The sequence below is a fragment of the Dryobates pubescens genome, chromosome 28 (genome assembly GCF_014839835.1).
Source record: "Dryobates pubescens isolate bDryPub1 chromosome 28, bDryPub1.pri, whole genome shotgun sequence".
Lineage (NCBI taxonomy): Eukaryota > Metazoa > Chordata > Aves > Piciformes > Picidae > Dryobates > Dryobates pubescens.
In genome coordinates, this window is record NC_071639.1 from 13,662,259 (window position 1) to 13,689,855 (window position 27,597).

The following is a 27,597-nucleotide window of genomic DNA, read 5'->3' on the forward strand; positions in this document are numbered from 1 at the left end:
ACTGACTGCAGGCAGGACACCCATAGGACTGGGTTACCCTCCAGCTGCCCCCCATGGGATTCCCCTGGAGCATTCAGCACTGTGAGAACCAAGCTGCTGCTCCGGTTCAGCTGCATCCTCCTGTGTTGGGTTTCCAGGCGCTGAATGTGGATATCTCATCACATTCAGACAGAGGCACTTGCAGTGTGCTGACGCTGCGCAGCTCTTCCTTGGACAGAGCAAGGCAGTCCCAAACCATTTAAGCTTCTTTCTGAAAGGGCTTACTCAAAATCCTAGGTTTTGTTTGAAAAACAGCTTGCCCTAAGCACTTCTTGTGGCAAAATCATTTCATAGTATCATAGTATCAGTCAGGGTTGGAAGGGACCACAAGGATCAGCCAGTTCCAACCCCCCTGCCATGGGCAGGGACACCCCACACTAGATCAGCCTGGCCAGAGCCTCATCCAGCCTGGGCTTAAACACCTCCAGGGATGGCGCCCCAACCACCTCCCTGGACAACCCATTCCAGGGCTTCACCACTCTCATGGTGAAGAACTTCCTCCTCACGTCCAGCCTGAATCTCCCCACCTCCAGCTTTATTCCATTCCCCCTCTTTGTTCTCTTCATTTCACTTCATGGACCTGTATTGCAACTAACTAACTAACTAATAACTACATACATACATACATACATACATACATACATACATGCGTGCATACACAAATAAATAAGTGTGGGACATATTTAAGCACTTCCAGGGGTGGTGACTCCACCAGATCCAGAACTGACCAAACTGCTTTGCAACCCCCCACAATGAGACAGTTCATGCTCTTACCATGCAAAGATGTTAAACCACATCACCAAACGTGGATTCATTTGCCAGGAGGCAAAAAAAAATAATAAATCTTAGGCCCATATTAAATAAAAATGTAACTGGGTTTAGGTTTTGTAAAATGATTGCATCTACAATTAAAAAAAAATAATGATTCTTGGATCTCTATGTAAAAAAGCCACCAAGAAGAGTCGTTGGCTCTGCATTTGCAAAACTAGATCTGCATTTGTAAACCTTATTTGAGCTGTATTGGAGCAATTATTGGATTTATAGTCTAAGAAAACAAATTGGCTCTGTGCTTTTGAAATGATTGGGTCTATATTAAAAAAATATTAGCTCTATCTTTGAATAATTATTTGATTGATATCTTTTTCTTTAATATGGGATCTATAGTCTTTGAATTATTGGATTTGTGGGGGTTTTTAGGCTATTGGAGCTATATTTTTAAAATATTGGCTCTGTATTGAAAAAAAAAATAAATGATTGGATCTATATTTGGATAATTCTTGGATCTATATATATATATTTTTAAGTGTTGGACCTGTATTTAATCAATTACTGCATTTATTCCTTTTTATTATTGCTGGATCCATACTTAACAAAATAATATTAGCTCTGTATTTAAATAATTCTTGGATCTATAATTGATTATTGGATCTATGTTTAAATAATTCTTGGGTCTATATTTTAATAACTTTTGGATCTATAATTAGTTATTGGATCTATCTTTGGATAATTCTTGGATCTATCTTTGGATAATTCTTGGATCTATCTTTGGGTAACTTTTTGGATTTATATTTGAATCGTTCTTGGATCTTGGATCAATTATTGCATTTATTCCTTTTTATTATTGCTGGATCCATACTTTAAAAAATAATATTAGCTCTATAAATAATTCTTGGATCTATAATGAATTATTGGATCTAGCTTTAAACAATTCTTGGATCCTATATTTGGATAACTTTTGGATCTATAATTAATTATTGGATCTCTCTTTGAATGATTCTTGGATCTACATTTGAATAACTTTTGGATTTATATTTCAATCATTCCTGGATCTATAATGAATTATTGGATGTATCTTTAAGTAATTCTTGGATCTATCCTTGGATGATTCTTGGATCTATATTTGGATAATTTTTTGCATTTATATTTGAATCATTCTTGGATCTATAATGAATTATTGGATCTAGCTTGAAACAATTCTTGGATCTATATTTGGATAACTTTTGGATCTATAATTAATTATTGGATCTATCTTTGAATAATTCTTGGATCTATCTTTGAATAACTTTCAGATTTATATTTAAACCATTCTTGGATCAATAATTAATCACTGGATCTATCTTGAAGTAATTCTTGGATCTATCTTTGAATGATTCTTGGATCTATCTTTGAATAGCTTTCAGATTGCTATTTCACTAATTCTTGGAGCTGTATTTTGTGAAGTATTGGATCTATAGTAAAATAAAAGAAAACAAAATGATGGATTTGTGTTACCAAAACAAACACGCAAGAAAAAAATCCCCAAGCCACCGAACAGCACAACAAAATCAATCACAAAATGCTAACAAACAAGCAAACAAGAATCCCAAGCCAGCACACCCACGCTGCTCGCCCAAAGGGTTTGGGGGAGGGGGGCATTTTTGTGTGTGCTTTAAACCGAGGGGAAAACCCTCTAAAGAAGCTCGGATCTGGGGCAGAAGCTACCACAGCCAATTTCCAAGATCACTGCTGGTTATTAGGTGTCATGCGGAGTCAGGAGTTGCCATGGAATCCATTTGCCTCTAAACCAGCTCCTCCTGCTGGAATACTTTCTCATTATTATTTCTTTCAGCAGCACAAAAGGAGCTGGCTGCAGAGGCGATGTTATTATGTTATTTTAGGGTAAAGTTTCTCCTCTGCCTGCAATCAGAGGCGAAATTAAAATCTAAATTTCCAGCTGGATTTCTGCTGGGGCACAGAGCTGCGTTACTGCGGTCAGCAGCGCCGGGAGGGAGGGGCGGGGGGTGGAGAATCATTGCAGGCTTTTTATAGATTCAGCAAAGCAGGGAAAACAAATTATGGCTCAAGTCTGCCTTTTCAGCTGCCTTCCCACAAGGGAGAATAGATGTCGTACCTGGTAGCCACTGTTTGCATTTCCCCCGAATTATCCTCCCATTACGCTTAAACTTTTCACATCTTCATACCAGTTGCTCATTGCTGCTGCCCTGGCACACACCACCTGCATGCTGGACACCGGGTTCAGGAGGCCAGGAGGAACTCAGCTGCTTGGGATGCCAGTTTCAGTAGATGGATTTAACAGAAGCAAAAAAACAAAATCAAATAAAACAAAACAAAATAAAACAAGATAAAACAAGATAGAACAAGATAAGATGAAATAAAAGAGAAGATGAAATAGAAGATGAAATAAAAGATGATGAAATAAAAGATGATGAAATAAAAGATGATGAAATAGAAGATGAAATAAAAGAGAAGATGAAATAACACAAGATGGAATAAAATAAAATAAAATAAAATAAAATAAAATAAAATAAAATAAAATAAAATAAAATAAAATAAAATAAAATGTATAAACCAAAACCAAACAAAGTGGCCATGCCTTCAGACTCCTGACATGCTGATTATGGGGCTCCCATTCTTCTGCATACAATGTTCTGCTGGAGGACAATGCTGGAAAGCAACCAGCAATATTAGACAACTCTGTCAGTGATTTGCAGCTTGGCACGTTAATACTCATCATTAATATTATTGTTTATTATAAACCTTGACTAGCATTGCATCTGGAAGCTCTAAACAGAAATAGGATCCTATTGTGATCGACACTGTATGGAGATAAACACAGCCCTTGCCTCCAAGAGCTTGTATTGTATGGTCCTAGCCCCATTAACTGATCTGGGTTAGATGGATTCTTGTGGCCCTGTGGAGCCCCCCAGCCCCTCAAGGCCATCAGAGCTTCCTGTGTAACTCTCCTACATGGAGAAGTAGCAAGCAAGCTTCCAGTGCAGGGAGCCTGAGCCTTTATAATCCCTTCCTCTCCTGCCCTTTAGCAGCTGAGCTATGCCCAAGCTCCGGCAGCTCCATCATCTTACCAAACCTCCGACCCTCGTTTCTATCCCTCCAGCTCTCCCGCTAGGAAATCAGAGGCAGCTCTGTAGCATGCAAGTGGCTGTGTTGAGCTATGCACCAGGAGCACTTTGTGCTGAAGCCAAAATTCAAACCAGACTCTGGTACATCCCAAGGTTTTGGCACATTCCAAAAACGTGGCATTAACATCACCAAGCTATTACAGGAGCAAAGCAGTGACAATTTCTTGCTCATTTACCAGCTAAATCTGCTGGGAATTACACAGAGAAGCAAGCCCTGGAGCTTCCTCCCTTCAGCTGCAAGCAGTGGACACTCCTCAGGAGAGGCACTGCAAGGAAAATGTCCTTTTAATAGGCTCTGGCTTCAGCTGGTTCCAGCCAGCTGTGGCATTATGTAAACGGAGTCCCACCATCAGTGAAGAATAGTCAGAATCCAGGGGTTAGAAAAACTTTTCAATAGTGAGGCAAAACTTAAATACAATAAAAGTGAATCAGGGGCATATGCCAAGCCTGGGGAAATGCCCCCACCCCTAAGCAACCACTTGAATAGAGCCTGAATTGCCTTGGGAAACACCCCTGCACCCCTTTAATGTAGCCTGAAATAGGTTAAATCTGGATTCAGTCCTACAAGCCTGGTGCTGTTTCCCTGTCTGCCCCTTCCAATGTAGGCAGCAGATCCCACAGTGGAGAACATCATCTGCTTGGCATCACTTGCGAAGAAAACGGTCACAAAGCCAGTTCAGAGTGCAGCTGCAAACAGCATCAGAGCATGGTTTGGGTTGGAAGGGATCTTAAAGATCATCTAGTGCCAGCCCCCTGCCACGGGCAGGGACACCTCCCACCAGCCCAGGTTGCTCAAGGCCTCATCCAGCCTGGCCTTGAACACCTCCAGGGAGGGGACACCCACAGCCTTCCTGGGCAGCCTGTGCCAGTGTCTCACAATCTTCAGTGTAAAGAATTTCTTCCTGCATCTATTAATCACGTGGCAGAGGAGAGCATCCATGAGCTTGCAGAGCACCCAGAGCTGTTAAGTGACAGAGGGATTGCCTCCAGCTCAGCATATAACTGCAATTAAAGATCATTATTAACAATTATATTATTAAAGATAATTAAAGGTATCTCATAAAGATAGTTAGACTTGTAACCACAAACAGGGGTGAGACTAAAACAGGTAAAGCTCCAAGTAAAATCCGCACAGGGAACACTTCCCACCTTGCCTTACAACAGAGCTACACAGCAGGCACACCCTCACACAGCCTCACACCCTGTGTCCCTCATTTTTCAGCCTGATGAAGCTTTTCTCTGAGGTGATGGGAGGCTGAAGGCAGAGTTTCAGAGCAGCAGAGGAGGGTGGTTCCTCTTGCTATTGATTTCAGCTGAAACAGCTTGTGTAATTCTGAGGCAAAGGGTGTCCTCGAGGTGGGTTGAGCTGCTTTCCTCCACTGAAACAAAGCAGTGCTGCAAGTCTGTCTGCAACCTCTTCATTCCCAGGTTGATGGTAAGAATGGATCCTACTACTTTGGGCATTATTCTTTGGGGTGCTGAAATTTAAACAGACTTCTGCTGACAGATTTTCCCCCAACTAATGAAGTAACTTCTTTGCTAATGAAAGCCAGGCCTGCAGAAAGGAGATTTCTGTGATGGCAAAGGGCTGGAGGAAGCCTGACACAGCTCCAGCTCCACCAGCATCCGTGAGCACAGACCTCAGGTGCTACCCGAGGGCTGGAGGAGAACTCCCTCCCAGGGAGGTTCCTCCTTCCATGAAACATAGGATCATAAAGCATAGATCATAGAATCACAGATTTCTTTCAGTTGGAAAAGCCCTTTAAGCTCATCTAGCTCTACCAATCTGGTGCTAACCTATGCCCCTCAGCACCACAACTCTGTGTCTTATAAGCAGCTCCAGGGCTGGGGATTCAAACACCTCCCTGGGAAGCCTGTTCCAGTGTTTGAGAACTTCTGAGGCAGCCTATTTTGCTTCCCTGCCACCAGCCTGTACCAGGGCACAGCCCTTTCTGGGACACTCTTGCTTTGGGACAGGGAGAGTGAAATCCAGCTGGGAAAGCCCAAGCAAAAGAAATAACATAAAAGTCTTCCCCATCATCCCTTTAGCAATTGATCAGCACTGAGATCTCTTCTCAGGCTTCTCTTCTCCAGGCTGCAGAGGTCTCTCAGCCTCTCCTCATAAGAGAGATGCTGGAGTCTCCTCAGCGTTTTTGTAGCCCTCACTGGATTCTCTCTGATAGTTCCTTGTCGCTCTTGAACTGGGGAGCCCAGAACTGGAAACAATATTCCAGGGCAGAGTAGGTGGGAAAGAGAACCTCCCTTGACCTGCTGTCCACACTCTCCTTCAGGCACTCCAGGGAACCATTGGCCCTCTTGGCCAGGAGGACACATTGCTGGGTCAATGAGGAGGGCAGGTCCAACCCCAGGCAGATCAATACAGAAAAAATAGAGGAGGGAGAAGAAGTACAACCCCCCTCTCCCTGCTTCATTCATCCCCAGCCTGGGGGCTGCACTCCAGGTGAGGGGGCACTAACTGGGACATGGAGACGACAACATGAGGTGTGTCCAAGCCAGGGCTGAGGGGGCAGGGCAGGGCTGGGCGAGGTGTCCCCAGGAAGCCTCCCCCTGAAATGCCTGAGGCAGGGACTCGGTTTTGCTGGGGAGAAGCACACAACTGGTGCCAGAGTAGCAGCCCCTGTGTGGAGGAGACCCCGTGGGAGACAGCAAGGGTGCAGGGTGGAGGTGCCCAAAGCCACATCCCCAGCAACAGGCACCAGTGTGGCTGGGGGAGGGGGGCACAGACCCGAGGCAGCACCATCCCAGAACAAGAGAGGAAAAATGAAACAAATCATGCAGCAGAAATGAATACCAGGGCCGAGCAAGATGTCTGTGGAGATACAGGGAGGGCAGGAAACACTTTTTGAAGTTTGTAAGCTCTTCAAAGTCGATTCCCAGTCCCACACCCCTCCCAAACACCCCTTCTGAGGACATCTCAGCTCACTTCAGTCCATCGGGCTCCTTTGGGAATGCAGAAAGGGGGGGGAATGTGCCTGGGGGGTAATTGCTCCTGATCATAAAGTAGCTTTTGGGATGGGGGAGTGCTAAGCTTTTTTTCATATTTAGCTTATGTTTCCATGCCCTGCTCCATGTAACAGCAAGGAGGCTTGACCTGTGATCATTAGCAGGAGTGTCTCCACTAAGATAAGGGCTAAAAGTTACTGACCTCTGACTCCACTGGGAAAATGAATATAAATCATCTCCTTCCATTTATGCCAAAAACAGTAAAGCTGAAATGAGTGTGTGGTCAAGAGATGTGTGTGTGTGTGTGTGTGTGTGTGTGTGTGTGTGTCCCTCCTCTGGAGCACCTCTTTAAAAAGTCCACAGATACAGTGCCAAAAATCCTTTAAAAGAGTTAGTGACAAGGAGGAGCAGCCGTGGTGGTGCTGGAGTGCTCCAATTTCGCGATGTTTCTGTGATTGTTTTTAAGAGGTGCATTCGGAATCGCTTGGATCTGAGAGCTACTATCCCAGGGTCTCTTAACTATTTCCTGGGTGTAGTCAGAGAATCTGCTCTCCCCTCGTCCCACTCCTAATGACATTAGCAAGAGAGCAGGAATGAAGTACCTAGAGCATGGCTTGAATCTTGGAGGTTAAGATCTAGATCAGTTAAAACATATTAATTGCTTCTGAATGGTCTCAAAGAGCATTTGCCATCTATATTTATGTCAATAAAGCCTTGATGAGGGCACGGATGGAAATTCACATCACACTCCAATTCACCAGAGGGTACCCGAGTGCCTGTGTCTGGGAGTTCCTGGTCTCTTCAAAAAGCGGTCTGGGTGTGAAGGAGCCTGAGCACCCGCAAAGCTGTGCCCCTCTCCCCGAGGGGAAGGCATCCCGTGGGAAGCGGTGCGGCGCCGGTGCTCTCCCTTGAGCCCGCGGGTCCTTGCGAGGTCGGGTCGTGGCGTGGCGCCGGCACGGAGCCGGGGAAGGGGGGGTGGGTTTGGCGTGCCTGCCTGTCCGTTCCTAACACCAGGCTGATGTGGGGTTTTTTACGCAATCGTGGAACTGACTCTGGTGGTTAATTCGCTAATAGTTACCTTCTCACAACGCCCTCAAGCAAGCAGCGTACAAGCTGCTTATGCTTGAGAAGCTTTTTCTCTCTGCGTAAGAAAAGGCCACTTTATTTTTGAGGAGGGGGTTAGTAAACGTTAAAAGTTAAAAATCATTTAAAAATCTCAGAGTACGCCAGAATGTGCCGCAGGAGAAACTGGATCAGTCTTGTCTTACAGGGAAGTGACCCAGTGGGGTTTTGATTTCTTCTCCCCCATCCCTGTTTTGATTTAGACAGTTCTCTCCACCCCCCAGCCCTTTCTCCGCACGCACACACACTCTGCACTACACGCTGCAGAATGTGCCTGCTCACACAAGTTTTTCTGCTCCCCGGACTTGGAAACCTGTCTGTGAAACGCTTTGTTTTCACCCAACCTTTCTTCGGAGATCCCATTTTATGGCGCGTCTTTTTCAATCTGATCGGGCTGCTGCACCCGTTTATTCAATTTGCCCAATTTTCTCTGTTTTCCAGAGTATTCTCAAGCAAAAATGGATACGTCCGAATTCTGTGGAGGAGGTCTCCCGGTCCCCTTCCTCTGTGACCCGGCCCGCGGTGCCGCCGAGCCGCTCCGTCCCCGCTTCAGATGCGGCATGGGGAGGACAGGAGGGACCCCCCCTGCACCTCCCAGGGCTCATCCACCTCGCTCGCAGGTGTCCCCAAGGCGCCGGCAGCACTCTCGCTGTTGTAAAGCCTTCTCCGACGGCGGAGTAACTGCGGTGGGGTCAGCCCGTGGCGGTGCCTTCACTTTGTGTCTTAAACAGCACCGTGTACCCCCAACCCGGCACCGAGCAGCCTCAGTGGGGTGTGGTGATGGCCTCGTTGCACCCACGGCGAGTGACAGTGGGTAGAAAGACCACGAATTTATCTGCTGTGGGCTGCCTTGCTCTGTCCCTGCAGAAGGGCAGTGCAGCTCTCATCTCCGCTGTAAGAAGTAGCGTATTTTGAGGAAAGAAATCAAGGTTTATGTCTCTAACACGGACCCCAAATCCCCCCATCATTCGGGAACTGCCTCTTGAGATCTGCTGGGAAATGTCCCCTGACCCCACGCCAGTCACTCCGTAGCGCAGGGACTTTCCCCACGGTCGGTACAACTTGGCAAGGTGAATAATCGCCTTCCGTGCTCTGCTCCTGCCACACCTTGGGCATTATCTACCGTGGCATTCACATATCAAAAATCTACACGGGGGCTCGTCGAGTCCAAGCTCCCCGGGCTCCTGCCACTGTGGGAACCGGGATGGCCGCTGACACCCACCGGGAAGCAGACCGAGTCCCGGTACAGCGGGAGAGCTGCCGCCTTCAGCGGGGCTGTGTGGGCTTGGTCAGGGGGATGCTCACCTTCCCTGCTCTAAATTGGTAGAATGTATCCTACTGGTTTCTTTATTTTTCCCAAGCCGAGGGCGTTATAAAGGACATTCCCTGCGGCTCACGGTGACAAATAACTCGTGAGCTACCTGACTGCGTTAGGCCAGTTGTTGCCCATATGTCTAAATACCCTGCGACAGACGTCAGGGGCGTTTAGAGAGAATTACCTCAAATGAAAACCAGAAGGAAGATGCTGGGTGTTTTCTTTTTTCCCTTTTTTCTCTTCTTCTCCCCTCCTGAACCCACTTTACACCTGATGGCAGTAAGGCACAGGAAAAATTTTTTGACAAAGCGATCATTTAAACAGCGTAACAGGGGAGTGGAGAGGGGTGGTTATTGTTTTTTCGTTCTTTCTCTCTCTCTTTCTTTCCTTCTTTCTCTCCTTCCTTCCTTTTTTCTGTCCTCCTTTCTTTCCTTCTTTCTCTCCTTCCTTCCTTTTTTCTGTCCTCCTTTCTTTCCTTCTTTCTCTCCTTCCTTCCTTTTTTCTGTCCTCCTTTCTTTCCTTCTTTCTCTCCTTTCTTCCTTTTTTTCTTTCCTTCCTTCTTTCCTCCTTTCTTTCCTTCTTTTTCTCCTTCCTTCCTTTTTTTTCCTTTCCTTCTTTCGTTCCCTCTTACCTTCCTTCCTTCCACACCTTCACTGAATGACTCGTGCTCCTGTCTAACAACGGGTCGCCTCGGTAAACAAAACAATCAAAAGAACATTTGAGGCTAGGTGGATTCATTTCTCTGCTGCTCGTAGACGCCTGGACACCCAGAGGAGTTGTTGAACGCCTCTCCTTCCATCCTTCCTTTATTTACCCAAATGAACACAGGGAAAGCCGTTAAGCGAAGGGAGATTTAAGGTGATAAGCAGCAAAGCTGCAGCCCTCCGTGGAGCAAAAGGGACATTGCGCTTCCAAGGCTATTTTAATGGTTTGGGATTTCTTTCTCTTTTTTTTTTTTTCTCCCCACATTTTTCTTTCTAAAACCTACATCATTTCTTCTTCCTCGAAATATCCCGACGGCTGCATGGCCAGTACAATCTCGTTTTAAGCAACTATTTTAACCGAACTCTCTCACAGAGTGGTTTGGCAATAATTTCAGGCTTTTGAGGGTCCCTTACGGTTTCAGGGAAGACTCCACCACCCCGCCAGGTGTTCTCCTTCTACTCTTTTTAGGAGCAAGCAGTTTTAGGAGCTGCTTCTATTGGGGTTTTTTTGGGGGTGGTTGGGGATTTTTTGTTGCTAGGGGACTAGGGACATCAGGAGTAGTCCCACTCCGCGTGAGTGAAAGACCCTACCACCACCTCGTTCCACATCGACTTTGGGGGCAGGTAGAAAGTACCTCTGTCTCCTGTTGCAGGAGGATTGAGTTTGGGGTAATTTTTGTTCTTTTTTGGTCTGTCTGAAGGATTGATTGTGGGGTTTTTTCCAGAGTGTAGCAAGAAGATTTGTTGATGTTTTTTTTTCTCCCTTCTTCTCCCCACGACACCCTGCGAGTCGGCTCACGTTGTCCCACAGCGCATCACCCCTGGGCTGAACCGTACCCCCTTAAAGGAGAGGAGAAAGGGTGTGACAGGGGACGTGGCTGCAGCTTATTTCTCCTAAAAGCGACCCCTTTCTTGGTGGGGAGCTGTGGGGGCGGTTAATTTCCCTCGGGGGGTTGGGCGGGGGGGACAATAAGACAGCTGATCCTCACAACCCACAGCCCCCAGGGGAGTCCGGAGAGTCGCTTAGATGGCGATGGCCCCCAAAACCCCAAATAAATAACAATAAAGTGGAGCGGGCCAGTACGCACCGAGGGGAGCGGGGAGGGACATCGCGACCTCCCCCTCGGGGGAAAGAGGGAGAAAGAGGGGCGGGGGCTGTGCCCGGTCTGTCGTGACGTCATGTTACCTCCACCAATGAACTGCCGTGCAGTGGGTGGTGGTAGCCAATGGGAAGCGAGGTGGGTCCATGAGTGGCATTAAGGGAGGGCTTGGCCGGAGGGGCTACGATAAGGGGGGGGTGTGGAGTGTGTGGTGGGGGGGCTAGGGCAGAAATGAAGTTGTACTAAAAGGGCTTTTAGCCATCAAGAAGTTATTAGGCATTTCTCAGCCGCAAATTAGGGATTCTTCATTAATAGCGAGCGCGCCCCCCCACCGCCACCCCCCCACCCCCATTACCCCACCCCCCCGTTATGCGAGAGAGGGAGAGCCTGGGAGCCGATAAAGGGGCTGGGGAGGCGGCAATGTCTGTCTGCTATCGGTGTCAGGAGCAGTGACAGGCGCAAACTTTTCCCCGTGCCATTAATGAGCCAATTAAAGAGTTGGGCTCCTCACCCCGGGAGAGCTCTCCGCAGGCTGCCGGGCTCAGGGACTCAAGGTAGGTACAAACCAGCAGATCACAACCCACCCACAAACTGCCCGCCTCAGCGAGGAGCCTCAGGGATGAGGGCACAAGGCCGGTGGGGAAAAAAAAAAAAAGAGGAAAAAAATATAATTTGGTTGGGGAAAATGTGATGTTATGGAGGGGGTTTGGGGGTTGGGGTAAGGGTGAGCAGAGCATGGTTCTCCTGGCTGGGGTGCAGTTGGGATAGGCAGAACATCACCATCACACCGCTCTTCGATTCCAGGTGGGGAGTGAGGGAAGCAGAATAGAAGAGAGTAAAATTAAAAGAAAAAAAAAAGAGTGACAGAGAGAAAAAGAAGAAGAAAAAAAAAAAGAGGGGGGAATAGAAAGAGGGAAAAAAGAAACAAAGAAAGGGGGGGAAACGAAGAAAGGGGAGGAAAAGAAAGACAAAAGAATGGCAACAAAACACACACACAAAAAGGAAGCATAACAAACAAATAAAAAAGGAAAAGAAAAAATAAGGGGGGGGAGGGAAGAAGGGGTAAGTAAAAAGGGGGAGGAAGGGGTAAAAATAAAGAAAAAGCAGAACTACTCTGGATTAGGAAACGCTTGCCCTGATGCGGGGCCGGGGAGAGCCGAGCCCGGGGGAGCGCGGCGCGAAGGGGCCGGCGCAGCACCGGGAGCAACCGGTAACTCCTCCGCCTCTGCCGGGAGCCGGGGGCTGGTTTCCTTCTGGCCCATGCAGCCCACACCTGGGCTGGGGGTATGAGGGCTGTGGGCGGAGGGTGCGGGGCAGGCTGCTCCGCGCTGCGCTGGACGGGAAAAGAGACTTTTGGGGGGTTGTTTGTTTTTTCTTTCTTTTTTCCCCTTTCCTCTCTGTTGGGAGCAAACACAACCTACCCCAGCTGGAGCCTTGGCTGCTGGTTATTATTTCCCGCAGCTCCTCGTTGTGTCCCGGCTCTCTCATCCCAGGACTTGCTGTTGTCTTCACAGAGACTCCCGGGAAGTCACCCAGCGCCCTGGGAAGCCGCATTTCGGGGCTCGGATTGACAGCGGATCACGGGAAGAAACGGGATTATGATGAGGCTCTGCCGAGGAGCTTTGCTGCCCGCCATGAGTAGGAAAAAAAGGCCAGAAACACCTCCCTTGGTTGCTGTGTGGTGCCGCAAGCTTCTAGCTTTTTAATTTTAGATATCTTTTATTTTTTTTCCCTGCAATTGCTTGGAGTTTCTGAGCTGCATTGGATAAATGCCTTTTCCCGTCCGATTGACTCTGCTTTCAGAGAATTATTTTAATTTTGTTTTTCCTAAGAACACCTCTCTGGTCTTCAATTTTTGTTTGCGTTCTGCACAGCTGAACGGCGTGAGAGCAATGGCCGCGCTCAGAACCACAGCCTGATGCTCCGGAGAGATGAAGCGCAGCTGAAAGTTTCCCTTCCACCTTTGGATGAGTCTCTGGAGTTTAAATTGTAGGAAGAAAGGGGGGAAAAAAACATCATGAAAGAGAAGTCCAAAAATGCCGCCCGGACTAGACGGGAGAAAGAAAACAGCGAATTTTATGAACTGGCTAAATTACTACCCCTGCCCTCCGCTATCACCTCTCAGCTGGACAAAGCATCCATAATCAGACTCACCACCAGCTATTTAAAAATGAGGGTGGTTTTTCCAGAAGGTAGGTGGGAATGCTTGTCGGCCTCTACTTCTGTTCCCATTTAGGTGTTTCTTGTCGTTTTTACTTAAAAAAACCCAGAGGTAAATGGCGTGGAGTGGTGTGCTCGGAGGCAGGGCGCTCTCCGCTCTCACTTTTCTCTGCCGTAAATACTTTGCCGGCAGGTTTGTCTGCGGACTTAAGGTGCTTTTGTCAACACTTGAAGGCACTGAGCCTTGCTAAAGCAAACAAGGGTTTGCTTCCCCCCCCCCAGTCTCCCCCAGTAAGATGTGCTTGCCCCGCCAAGCACGTGTGTGGAGAAAGAGGGGGCGATTCACCCCTATTTATAGTCAGGCTATGGGGGGAGTTAATATATGGGTAAATATTTACATAAGTCTATGCAAAGTCCTCAAGGCTTAGTTCAAGTGTGGAGCGAAGGTGCGGTGTACAGGTAGGGCACACGCCTGCCCGCACACACACACAGAGCCTAAATAAATACGGCACCCAACCGCATCGCCAATGCCGTGGGGCTCGCCCTGAGCATCACTGGGGCGGTTTGGGGGCCTTAAGCGACCTCGGAAACTTTTAGCAATCGCTTTGTACTGCGCCGAGTCTGGGCCTGATTCTCTTCCATGGTCAATCAACTTGGTATTGACTTCCACTGCCCTGTCTGTCCAGCAATAGCTGTGTCCTACCTCGTGTTCTGCCTTGGAGCAGAATTAGGATTTAAACTCAGCGTCTTGGGGCTTCTAGAGTGGCTGCCAAGAAAAACAAACAGCACAGAAAGTTGTGAGGGTCGGGATAAAGTTGTTCTGCGTTCTCACTTTGTCGCTTTTATGAGAGGGAGCGGGGGGCGGGAAACAAAACAAAACATCAAACCCACTTCGTGAATCTTTTATTTAGGTCAATTCGATTAAGAGACGAGAGAAAAAGCATTAAAAGCTGCTTTTGTTTATTTTTTTGTCCCACACCCCTCCAGTTAAAAAAAAGAATATGCTGTGTCTTTTGTTGGAAGGTGTTCAGATAAGACAGTAACAGAGCCACTTCCCCCTGTGCCTCCCGCGTCTGTACCTCGAGCTGGTCGGTCTGCCTGTCTGTGTTTTACAAATCAAGAGTGGCTCCAACGGCCTGCGGTTGTTTTGCTTTGGGTTTGGGACCGTTCGTTCTGTCGTTCGGGTTCGTTGATGGTTTTTGGCTTTGGTTTTCAACCTGATCGAGTCTGGTAACTGCCGGTCCTAATTCTACTTTTTTTAAGTGAATTATGCAACCGGAGGCTCATTTGGACTCGAGGTACCCACCATGGTCCTGTAAGAAGGTTTATACTTAGAGTCCACAGCAGTAATTTTTAGTCTAGTGTATCTTGCAATAGTTTGTTTCAACAACCTTCCATACCTCCCAGTCACATAGAACTGAAGAAAGGGAGAAATGAATCCTTTAGAAAATTAATAACAATTAAAGGTCATGAAGCCGCTTCATTGCGCTCTGCCACCTTGAAGATCATTATGCGGGACACTTTCAGTTGTCCTTTATATTGTCGGCGCATACTTTATAAAAATAAAGCTATCGCAAACTCCGATGCCCGTGATGTTCCTAAAAGGATTATTAGCAATGATTTGTCAACTCCTGCGGTCTCAGTGGGCTACCTTTCTGCGTGATTTCCAGCAGGTCTCGTCAATTACTGCTGCCTATGTAGCGGGTTGTTTGATCAGAAGAAGCATATGGTGTTGCTTGTAGGCTGTGAGTAATCACGAGAAGAGAAGAATAGCTGATCCCCGTTCCTCGGTGGCCGCGCTGGATGTTTGAATGCCCTGGGGAACCCTGCGGCCAAGTGCGCCAGGGCCGGGGCCGCTGCCGCCCGCCGCCGATGCTAATTCGAGCACGGAGACCGAGGGGGCGGCTGAGCCTTGGCGGCCTCATTAAAGCCAAACTGCGAATTAAACAGAATGGCAGCGAGCAGGCACCAAAAGGGCTCGACCCTCCCAAGCTTGCTGCGGGGGCCGCGCACCCTGCGTAGGGCCGTGGCTCTGCCGGGGTCCCCTTCCCACGCACCTCCGGGGTGGAGAGGGAGCGCACCCCGGCCTGGCACCAGAGCCGCGAGTTACGCGATGTCGCGATTAATCACGACCTACTCGCTCACGAGAGGCGTCCTGGCGCTGCGGCCGTGCGGGACCCGACCTCGGGGCTTCTACCCGCAACCTCGGGGAGCAGCAGGGGCTCCAGGAGCGGGGCTGGGGGTCCCCGTGCGGATGTCTTTGTGCGTCGGCTCTTTGGGGTTGTTCCCGGGAAGTGGGGTAGGGAGCCTGGTCCCTCTGTGGCCCCAGCCAGAATAGAAGTAGTCATTGCTTCGTTGGCAAGAGAGGGCAGGTAGTGGGAGCCGGGGAAATTATGTCCCCAAAGGAAAAGCCGCTCTGAATGGCAGGACAGTGATGCTGAATAGATTTACTGGAGGGAGGGTTGCGGGCGGGGTGGGGGTGTTCGTTTGCTTGTTTTTCTCTGGGGAGGAGAGCAATACGAGCATGGTGACAGGCTCCATGGTTTGGGCAGAGAGCTGGAGGTGGGCAGCAGGAGGCTCGGCAGCACGGCGGCGTCCTGTCATCCACTCTAAGAGATGCTGGCGGAGCCAGGACAGAGAAGCGCTGTTGCCCTTCCAGTGTTTAACTTACATCCCTCTTCCCAGCACCAGAGCGAATTTCCAGCTGCCCGGAGAGGGTTTGCATGGGGGGGCTGCTTGTGAGCGCTCACGGACAGGAAGATCTACACTCGGGGCGGAGGACAGGGGGACAGTCAAAAGAATCAGGGCGCCTTTCTCCGTGTGCTTTTGTTTTTACGTCTGAAGGGCTCATCTGAGAGAGAGGAGGTCGGTAGATTCCGGCTTCGGTTTGGAAACAACAGAGTTTTCTAGGAGTAAAATGCCAGGAGAGCCACACACAATAATCTTGGTACCGTTTCCATCTCACATCCAGAAATCTAAACGCAAATCAGTGCCACCAACTAAAATGGATAAACCGAGTAGAGCCTTTCTCCCTCCCCGCCCCCCCGCGCCAAGCGAGCTCCTTCTCTTAACGGTTGTGTAATACTTACAAGCTGTTGAACTGCCTGGGCTGCTCTCTCTACCCCTGATTTCACTTTACTGGGTCCCTAGAAGATTAAATCTGTCAAGGGCAAGAAGTGTTGAGCGGCTTAGGTAGTTTGTATTATTTCAGTGCTAAAACTCTTCTGTCTCAGGAGGAGAAAACCTAGCAGAGTGCTTTTGGAAAGGCTGAGGATCGTTGGGGGCAGTAAAGAAGATATTATTTTTTAAGGATTTGTTTTTTCTTTTAAAAGCAGAACTTCCTGATAAATTAATTCCTGAGTTAATGGTAATTTAAAAAAAAAAATCCTCCAATTGCATTTTAATATGAAATAATTAATACCAAGAAACGCAGCCTATATATATATATAAAATAATAATCTATAAATAAATCTCTCAGATGTCAAAGAGCTTCCTTCAAAACCAATCTGGTCACTATAACTAGCGAGGTGATTCTTCCCTGACCCTCGACAGTATCCAAAATGAAGGAAGGGGGTGGGGGGAAACCTAACCCTAAACCACCCCACCCCCCAAAAATACCCCAAACGCAAAACCAACAGCAAAGCAAAACCCCAAATCAAAACGACACAAACCAAAATGCAAACAAACAAAGAGACCCAAAACAAAGAAACAAACAAAACCCCCAAGCGGCACAATAAGCAGATTTTCGGTTGGGTGGGTTTGTTTTGTGTTTGTTGTTGTTGTTGTTCTTGGTGTTTGTTTTCTTGGAGTTTTTTGGTTGGTTGGGGTTATTTTTTTTGTGGGTTTGGGTTTTTTTGTGGGGTTGGTTTTTGGTGGCGGTTTTTGGTAATTTTTCTGGTGTTTGGGTTGGGTTTTTTGGGGGGGTTTGTTTGTTTGTTGCGTTGTTGGTTGGTCTGGTTGGTTGGTTGGGGTTTTTTTGCGAGCTTTTGCCCCTTTCCCTTTTTTTTAGGTAGGACTATTTTAAGGGTCCTATTCTCTTTCCGTGAGCAGAGAGGGGAACAGGAGGGCTCGTAGTGCCTGTGCTAGTGGGGATTGATCATTTCGGCATCCAGAAAGGCTTGATTTTTTTCGAGACAAAAAGCAGAGGAGGCTCTGTTTACATAAACTTCGCCGAATCAGGATGGTTAACATTTCAATATCGAAACCCTTAACCTTGTTTTATTTTAAAGGGGGAAGAGATCAACCGGGGGGGGGGGGGGGGGAAGAAAGAAAGAAAAGGGGGAAAAAGGAATCCGTTTCCCACGTGGCTAGGTGATTTAATGCTGTTTTTCTTACTGGTGAGGGAAATGATTGAGCATTAGGTTTCAGTGTTTATTTTCTTACAGAAGTTTTTCTCATTTAAGCTGCAGTTTACTCTCTGTTTAATTCCGGTTTTGATGTGAACTTAAAACGTGAAGCGTACAACTGAACTACTAACGTGATCGTTGGAAAAGGAGATTTATGTGTTAGAAAGAATGCTAAGTGAGATGGGGTGGTGGGGGGGAGGTGGAAATCGTAATTTCTTTCGAAACTTCCTCTTCCTTTTGAGTAGCATAGAGCCGTGGTCATGCTGGAGGATAGTTTTGAAGCGTGTGTTCCAAGTGCGTTGGTGTAATTCCTTCCCAGTTTCCTCAGAATAGGGCGATTTAAATCTGTATCTTCTGTAGAAGCAAAGAATTAGTCGCGCTCGAAATTTTCCTTGATTTTCAGTCGGGTTTCTGTCTCGCTTTGTTTTGTTTTGTTGGGTGTTTTCCCCCCCTCCTCTCTCCAATCTGAGCACGGTTCCGTTTGTTTGCATTTCAGAGCGCAATCCCGTTATCCCGCGTGTGCCAAAAACGCTGGGATTTCCTTCAATCTCGGCATTATTTCCGCTACCATTTTCTTAATAGGGTTGTTTGTTTAGACTGTTCAGACGACAGGACTTTCCCTCCCTATTATTATTTTGATATCAAGAAAGCGGGATGTTAACTTCTCCCTGCTTCGAGTGAACGCATGTGATTTACCGAGATAATAAATCTTTACAAAACCTTGCTAATGGCCTCCGCAGGCAGCTAGAAGTGAGCAGCGCTTTCCCCCCCAACCCCTTATCTTCCTATTTTTCCTTCTTTTAATTTTTTTTTTTAAAGCATAGCTTATTCCATTTAATCTGAACCCTCCGGTGGCGACCCACTCTTTCACAGAAGCCTCATTTGGCTGAGATTTGCAGTCATCATTAACCACTGCTTGCTAAATTAACTGAGAAATCAGCCCCGTCGGGCGCTGGGAGATGGCAACGCGGAGCGCTGGCGGTAGGCGATTTAATTACATGGTTAATCGAATCAAGCTAATTCCTCCGTACAACGTCCAGTTGCCTTTTCGTTTGGCGGTGATCGGGACGTGCAGCTCCTGTTCCTGCGGTTCCGGACCTTCTAGTTGTCAATTTTCCCTAGGCAGCGAGGGAAAACGACCCGTCTTGAAGATGGGAACAGAATACACCCACCTTGAAGATGGGGACCGAGCTGCTGCCTCTTCCCACACAACCCTCCGTGCCCCACTTCTTCCCGCAGAAGTAGTGCCAGGAAGGGGCGATGGGGAAGGTGCTGCTCTAACCAGCTGCCCAGGGAAGAGGTGAAATGCCCATGGCCCTCCTTCAAGCTTTAAAAGCGGCTTCGCCGAGCAGGTTAAGAGGCTGGGAGGGGAGAGTGGGCCCCAGTCCCTTCTCAGTCTCCCTAGCTCCATGGGGACCGGTCTGCCTCGGGGCAGGCACAGGAGGGGCGAGCAGCGGGTGCGGAGGTGCTTTGTGGGGTCAACATCCCGGGCGAGCTGCGCTCCTCCACCTTGAATGGACAGAGAGCGGCTGTTAAAAAGACAAAAACCAAACGCACCGGAACAAAAGCGAGACGGCCCGGGATCGGGGCGAGCCCAGGAGAGAGGAGGGGACGGGGGCGTTTTAGGAAGCGTCTAGAAGCGTAACGGCGGTGGAATTCCTTGGAGCCGGCTCAGCCAAAGACTTCGCTGCTGCCCCGGCGGCCCCAGGCTAGCCCCCTGCGCCTCTTGCTGCCCTCAGGGACAGAACAAAACTCCGCCAGGGCAGTTCCGTCCCCAAGCCCGCATCCATCCAGCTCTGCTGGCCCTAGCTCCCCCACCCTCGTCCCTGTGTCTCGCCTGGGCAGTGCGGCCAGGCAGGGCTCAGAGGAATGTCCCTAGGAAGAGGGTCCCTAAAGGCTGGAGGGAGCTGCCCGCTCAGCCCTGGCCCCTAAAGAATCTTCAGCTCGGGCTGGGCTCAGCACTAAGTGATTTTTTTTTTTTTTTAAAGGAGTAGCGGGGGGCTGCAAATCGCCCTCGTCACGGTTGTTTTGGCACCCCACCCCCCCCGAACGCGGGTTCCGTGGAGGTTCCAGGAGGGGTTGTCCGCTGGGGAAGAGCAGTGACCGCTTTGAAAAGCCGGCAAATCAACACAGAGCAGATAAGGGCTTGTATCTTCTGGCCATGCCTTCCCCCCCCCCCCCCCTTTGCTCTTGCCAGACAAAGGAGGGGGTCGAGGTGGGTTCTACACTGCAGTTTCTCGGCGAGAAATAAGTAACCCAGAGATCTGCCAGGGCCAAGGAGCTGCCCGGGCCTCCTAAAATTTCATTTTCCTGCTCTTGCCTCTTCCCCTCTTCCTTCGTCTTTCTTAGATCAAATTAGGAATGATTTGGGATCCTCTTCCCCGCTTCCGTGGGACAGAGATACTTCTTGCGCCACTATCGACGCTGGGTAGGGACGATGCCCACCCAACCCCTCCATTGGCTGCATCAAGGCTCGCATCAATCAAGGGAAGGAGAGGGCCAGCACATCCTCCAGGGGGGCAGGTGGGCAGTGGGGACCGGTATGCAGGGCGCCAGGGGCGGCCGCGGCTGGGGGAAGGCATCTCCCACGGACCCGCCGGTGAGGCGGACCCATGAAACCGATGGAGATGCTTTTCGGTGTGGAAAGGGAAGTGGTTTTTCCACTGGGAAGTGCTGGGAGAAACGATGAGTCAGCACACTGGCTCCGCGCAGGATCCGCGCAGACTCTGCGCACCCTGTTAGGTAACGCGGGTATTGTTCACAAACTAAGCAACAGCGAAAATGCCTCCCCCCCCCCCCCCCCCTTTTATTTTTTGTTTCATTTTTATCTCTTTCTTTTTCTTTTTCTTTTCTTCCTTTTAAAAATTTTTCCCTCTTCCATTTTTCTTATTTTTCTTTGTTTTTCCCCTCTTCTTGAAATTATTTTTCTCTTTTTTTCTTAATTTTCCCACTCTCTTTCTTTTTTTTTCCTATTTTTTCCCTCTTCCCCTCCCTACCTCACTTCCCCCCTCCTCACCTCACTTCCCCCCTCCTCCCCCCTTTCTCCTCTCTCCTGATAGCGGACACTTTCTTGCAGCCCAAATTGTTTAACTTCTTAAGGGGAAAAAAAAAAGTAATAAAATTCCTAGAGTGGAGGAGATTGTTAGGAAGGAGCCTATAATCTGCATTTTGTCAAGAGTATCAAACTCATTCCGAAAGAAAAGCTCGATGCGTTTATTTTTGCTGCTTGAATAACACAGCTGGATGGTGCCTTCAGCTTATGCTAGACGGTTGCTCATCATTCATTCGCCAAGAACTGGCCTAAATGGTGCCTGTGGGATTAGGTCAATTTTAGTGGATCTACTTCGCCTCATTTGGTTACTAATTGGTTTCTTGTTTTATAAATCGAAATCTCATTTTCAGGAAATTACAAAACCCATGCAGCCAGTCCATGGAGGTAATCCGTGGGTCGGGGGGTATTTAAATGGAAATGGTTCTACAATGCAGCGAGTTATTAAGCAACAGTAAAACTTCGCCTCTATTTCCAAATGAAATGTGAGCTCGCTAGCTCCTTAGATCCCTAATAGATACATCCCTTCTAAGGCTGCTTATGTAAATATGATAAACCAGACCTTGGGAGGGGGAGGGGGCGCAGGGAAGAAAGCAAATTTTATCTACTAAAGGTTAATGTGGCATATCTTGGAAATCTTCCAAAATAGATTATGTTTTCCTTTGTCTTCGGCCACTTTAGCTGGGAAAATCCTTTGCCTAAAACCCGATTTAGTTATCCTTCCCCTCACAAAGCTGCTTGTTTCTATTCCAAACCTATTATGCTGTTGGCTCTCCAAATTACAAGAGAATCTTTAGATCTTGTTTCCGACCGTAATCCTGATGCGAAAGGGAGAGCTGATTTCCTTGTTTTGTTTTAAATAGACAATCAAAGAATTTGCAGAATTTTCTGCGGTAGGTCAAGTGCAAGAAATCACAGTTTGCCCCCCTCGATAAAAGGAAATTGGATGTTAAAGCGAATAGGCGGCGGGGGTGAGGGTGGGTGGGTGGTATGTGGTAAAAAAGAATATTAATGGAGAGGGTTTTTTCGCCTAATCTTTAAAAACAGCAATTGAGGGGCATCAGGAGAACCCGTCGGTTTGGGAGAGGCTGGGTTTGGCACTGAATAGGAATGGTCTCCGACTTGAAAGTGCCTGAAACATCTGGGAAGGACAAATAATGGTCTGGTGACAGCATTAAAAAAAAATAAAAAAGGAAAAGAAAGAAAGAAAGAAAAGGGAAAAAGGAAAAAGAAAGAGCGAGCCTGTTCAGGTAGAGAAGTAAAAGCGTTTGATTTTCAAGCAGTAAGAGCCAGAGCTCAGCGGCACCGCAGCTCAGCGCCCCGTGAAGAACCGCCCTCCTGGGGGGGGTGGGATGGGGGGGCTTCACCTGCCATGCCCAGGGGCTGTTCATTAACCTGCCGGCGTCGGGTTGTTTTCCCTTTTAGGAGGAGAATAATTAGAGTCGTAAACTTCGATTAATAAGCAACTTAAATCATAGGTGGGGAGTTGCAGGTTTAGTCTGAATACAGAAATCTGTCACTCAAAATTCCTCTTTTTTGTTTCTTTTTCCGGGGGGGGAGGCACGTCGCAAGGAGCTGCCTTGGCCCCCGCTCTGCTCTAGCTGGCCGTGCTGGTTCCCCAGCAGGGAAGCCCTCTGAGGAGCTGTGGGAAAACAAAGATACAGCCGACTTCTTTTCTCACTTTCCCTTGAAGCTGCTCAAGATTTGCCAGCTCTGTGCTGATTTCGGGGGCGGGGGGGCGGTAAGGTGACCCTCTGTCCTGGTAGCTGGTTCCTGGCTGGGAGGTAAAGGTACCTGTAAAGACCTCTGGTGCATCCCTCACAGGTCCATCCAAGTTTGGAGGAGGGAAATACAGGGAATTAACAAAAAGTCCCCGATAATTGGGGAGGAGAAATTAATGAGAAGGAGCCGGCTTCTGGCTGAGGCTGCGGGGTGGGGGGCAGGCCAGAGAGGTGCCCCTACCTTTGTAGAGCTGGGGAGTTAAAGAGAAAGGAGAGAAGTGTAGGAGAGACAAGCTTGAAGAAGTGGCCGAGGAAGGGGAGAGAGAGAAAGAGAAAGGCGGGGACGAGAGGGACACACGGCTGCGGCCCTGCGGCGGTGGGGGAGGCGGCAGGGCGGGCGCCGTGGGATGCCCCTTTCGAAGCGGGCGGAGGAAATCGTTGGTGTTGTCGAGACCGGCAAACACCTGGGTGAAACCGGTCAATAGCCGGGGATGCCGGCGGTTGCCTGCTGTCGCCACCTCGCTTGTTTGTCTCAGAATAGCTGGGAAACGGGGTCTTGTCTTCTCTGAGCCCCGCCACTGCAGGAAGGAGACCTCGCCGGCTCGGCTCTCGGCTCCCCCGGGCCATCCGCACCGCAGCCGTCCATCAGGAGTTGGATCTTTCTTCTTTTTCACTCTGTCTTAGTGTGTGTGCGTGTCAGGCTGAGCCTTATTTCATGCCATAAGCGTGAAAGGTTTTAACCGCCCTGTTTGCATTATTTTAGCAACAACAAAGCTGTGAAAAGGCATCGCCAGTAAAGAAATAGTTTTACGCCGGTGAAGTAATTTCCATCTGGCTTTTATTCCTCCTCACTTTGTATAGGAGGAAAACAGGCGGCGTCGGAAACATTAGAGAGGACTGGAAAGATTCATTTTTGGAGGCGGCTATTAGGAGGCAGATGATTCCTCTTTGGGGGCTGATAATTCTTCTTGGGGGGATAGATCGTCCTTCTTTGGAGACAAAACTTCCCTCCTGAGGGCAGATCATCCCTCCCTGCAGACAGAACCATCCCTCTCGCTTGAGCACACGGTGGGGCGGGAGGTGAGTCCCTCAGACTCGGCTCCGTGGGGTATGAGGGAGGATGGTCCATGCCGTCAGACAGTGACTTTTCTGGGCTATCCCAAAGTCCCTTCTGGCAGCCGTCAAACTGCACTCGACTCAGCGTCAGGTTTTTGTGAGGATCACTAAAAGGGAAAAAAAACTTTTAAAACACGGGTCTCGGGAAGAGCCGCATGGGTCACATCTGGTCTCTCCTCTGTCCCTCCCGAAGTAGGAGATTACAAACCTTCCAGGTGAGAGGATTTCCACCATCCAGGTTGAATGGGGCTTTGAGCAGCTTGATGTAGCAGAAGACAACCCTGCCCATGGAAGGAGGATTGGAACTAGATGATCTTTAAGGTCCTTTCCAATCCAAACCATTCTGCGATTCTGTGAGAGAAAATGTCACAGATCAAACCGGAAAGTGATCTCTGTCGAGCAGAGGGTCTAACCCATCCTTGTCCATCTCCATCCAAAGCCTGACAGATTGTGACCAAGCTTTGCCTTCTGCAGGGACAGGAACCACCAGGGTGCTGCCTTGATGGACCCCGCATCTCCGCGCGGCCACAGCCGAGAGCTTTCCCTTCCCAGACACCATCCTGCCAGGCTAACCGCATCCTTCTCTCCACATCAAAGCCTTCCCCATCACACCTCTTTCTTTCATTTTAAATAGCTCTCGGAGCTGTCCGGGATCCCTTCGGTGACGAGAGGAGAAAAAGTGCTTTCACCCAAGTCGAAGCAGCCAGTTGCCAACAACCGAGGAGAGCACTACACAGCCCCTTTTTTAATCTGGCAGGCTGCTTCCCTAATTAGCTCTTAGAAATGAACTTCACTGTTAACTCAAAACAGGTATTTAGGTGGTTTTCTCTCACGGGGGTTAGGGGTTTCTCTTTTTTTCCCTTCCCCTTTTAAAAAAATCCACAAAAGAGGCTTTTCTGTGCAACGAAACCCTGCCTAGCCCGACAAAGATTTTTCTGTGTACAAGTTGTAGAACGAACACAAGCAAAACATTGACAAAAAGTTGGTCTCAAACAGAAGGCAATTTTTCATCTCCTCACCTTTTTTTTTTTTTTTTGGTCTTAAATAAACAGGACTCGGAGAAGCCTGGGGCCACTCCAGCCGAACCAGCCCGCTGGATAATGTTGGACGGGAACTAGGATCCCATCTTTTGCAGGTACTGGTCTGGAAACGACAACCATGTGGTATTAATGATTAAAGAAATCATTCCCTCTTCTGAGCTTTTAATTGCCACCTTGACTAATTTTTAACTGTTCACGTGTGTAGTAAAAAAGGGGTGTGGGAGGGAAATAACTACAGAAAGAGGAACTGCCTCGGCTGAGCGTGGGCTGTGGTTTGGTTCTCCTTGGCCCCAGCACCGTCCACAGCAGGGTTCGCACTGAGGGATTCACAATAAACGCCGCTGTGCCAGGATACAGGAGCACGATGTCTTTGTCCCAAACTGTTAATTAACAAGGTGACAAGTCCCGCCGACGGGCTGAAGCTCAGGATGGTGTAGAGCCAGGGAAAGACTCTAGGGACGTGTTGGGGGTGGGACAGGCGGGCTCAGGAGGCACAGAAATCAGCGAGGACATAGCTCAGGTACAGCACATTTGAAAAGCCACTCAGGTTTGAGATATCGAGGAATAGTAGTGATTACCACCAACACGCGTTTTTGGTGATGCTGGGTGGCCTTTTAGGGGCCGATTCTGCCCTCGGCGCATCCAGGAGTCCCATCTCTGTCTGCTGAAACATGCCTGACAAGTTGTCTCGTCCCTTATTTACAGTGTCCAAAGTTTTAGATCCTTCTAGCCCACTTCAAGTCTCCTTAGCAAACATGCACACGCTAAACTCCCCAGTGACATCTGGAACGGGATAGAAATATTCGGGATTTCTGGGACACTTCTCAAGCACTTTGCATTGCTTTTAAACTCGGCTCCTCTGACAAGTGGGTTGTATGGGAATACAATATTTCGGTCCAGGAGCTTTACAGGGATTCCTCCCCAGGACTTGCCCATTTTCTTCCAGCGCTGTGAATAATGACAGCCGCGACAGGAACGCCTGTCTGCTAAAATAACTCAGAGGGACAAGCGCTTACTTGATGGATCTGTTTCAGGGGTGATTTTATCTGCCTGTCTATTGATGTATTTACACTTCCCACTCCTCGATCACTTTCTGCAGACCTTGGACGGTTTCATATTTGTCGTGGCTCCGGATGGCAAGATCATGTACATCTCGGAGACCGCCTCGGTGCACCTGGGCTTGTCGCAGGTACGCTGGAGGTCCAGCTAACCCCATGCTTGCCTGTCCCCGCACTGCGGCTGGCAAGGGATAGGTGCGCAGGGGGCGATGCTGGCGATGAAGCCCTTCCTCTCCCGCTTCCTCCTCTCTCACAGGTAGAGCTGACCGGCAACAGCATTTACGAGTACATCCACCCCGCCGACCACGACGAGATGACCGCAGTGCTCACAGCCCATCAACCTTATCACTCGCATTTCGTGCAGGGTAATATCCCCAGCCCTCCGCCCTCGCCTGGCCTGCGCAGCCGCGGAGGGCACCGTGCAGGGCAACACGCAGGGGCAGCGGAGCCCGCGGCTCACCCCTGTGCCTTTTCCCCCTTCCCAGAGTACGAGATCGAGAGGTCGTTTTTCCTGAGGATGAAGTGCGTCCTGGCCAAGAGGAACGCGGGTCTGACCTGCGGGGGCTACAAGGTGCGTGTCAACGGCCAGGGCAACCTCTGCATCCCCAGCCCCATTCCCATCCCTCCCGCAGCCTCCTCCAGCAGCGCGGTGACAACGGGGACAGAGCTGGGGATGATCGAACCCTCTGCCACAGTCTGGCGTCCTTTCATGTGGTTCAGAGCCAGAACTTCTCTCGGAATTTCAGGTTAAGGGGATCAAACCACAAAACCAAGCCATCGAGCTCCCCGCGATTTTTTTTTCCTCATTATTTATTTAATTTTTGACTTTTAAACTGACCGCTGACGGTCCCGCGGTGTTTATGGAAGCTGCCAAGGTGACACAATTGCAGCCTTGGGTTAATTTGTTTCTTTATTGGGTAACTCTTCAGCTTCAGAGGCAGCTCTCACAAGCCAAGGGTGTTTCGCTCTGGTTCGTCACATACTTCCGATCAGAGCTTCTCGATGGGGACACCTCCTGCTCTCCTATCTGCTCCTCGCTTTTGTGTCAGCTGCACAAAGCTAGGGAGCGGTGGGAATGTATAAGATCTTCTCAGGTGTTGTACCTGGAAGTGCTGTAGAGCAAGGATACCTATTGAACCAGGAAGAAACACCCTAATAGTAGAGAAGTGAGGGTGGAAGCACAAAGCAGTCATCTGCAAGGACGCGTTTAGGAGGCGTACCTAAAACTATGCCCCAAAAGATAGGTTGTGGCTATGGATCTCGTCTGCTCCATCTATACAATAGACACAGCTCACGCATGCGACATATGCACACATGAAAACTCTTTCACACTCATTCACTCCTCATTACAAAGCTGGAACTGGCTTGGCACTGCCGCGTCCTGCCCTTTTAGAGGAATATAAAAGCGTCGTTAGTAGGAGGTGGTCCAAAACCGACTTAAGTCAGTGGAAAAAACCCGCCAAAACCTCCTTGACTTAGAGGGGCTTAGATCAGCGCTGAGCTCTCGTATGGAAAAAAAAAATCAACTCCTAAGAGAGCAGCTTGAACCCGGCACTGCAGCTTTGCCGGGGGGTGGTGAGGGCCAGCGGCTTCGGGGCACCCGGTGGGGCCACATCGGCGTCCCCTCGCCTGTCACAGCCCACCCCACCCCCCCGCTAGGCAGCCCCCGTGATCTTCCTGTGTCTCCGGCAGGTCATTCACTGCAGCGGGTACCTGAAGATCCGCCAGTACAGCCTGGACATGTCCCCCTTCGATGGCTGCTACCAAAACGTCGGCTTGGTCGCCGTGGGCCACTCCCTGCCACCCAGCGCCGTGACAGAGATCAAGCTCCATAGCAATATGTTCATGTTTCGGGCCAGCCTGGATATGAAGCTCATATTCTTAGATTCCAGGTAGAGCTGGGATTATTTCCAAACCTAATCCCTAGCCTCTCCCATCTTCCT

General features: G+C 49.0%; 1 protein-coding gene across 1 annotated transcript in view; it reads left to right on the forward strand.

The window, feature by feature from the left end:
- Positions 1–13,181: 13,181 nt before the first annotated feature.
- SIM1 (SIM bHLH transcription factor 1) overlaps positions 13,182–27,597 on the forward strand; it is a 42,255-nt gene continuing 27,839 nt past the window's right edge. Inside the window, exons 1-6 of the mRNA XM_009898111.2 lie at positions 13,182–13,356; positions 24,609–24,691; positions 25,696–25,785; positions 25,911–26,019; positions 26,140–26,225; positions 27,347–27,546. Coding sequence (XP_009896413.2) covers positions 13,182–13,356; positions 24,609–24,691; positions 25,696–25,785; positions 25,911–26,019; positions 26,140–26,225; positions 27,347–27,546 — 743 coding nt within the window. The remainder of the gene's footprint in view (positions 13,357–24,608; positions 24,692–25,695; positions 25,786–25,910; positions 26,020–26,139; positions 26,226–27,346; positions 27,547–27,597) is intronic.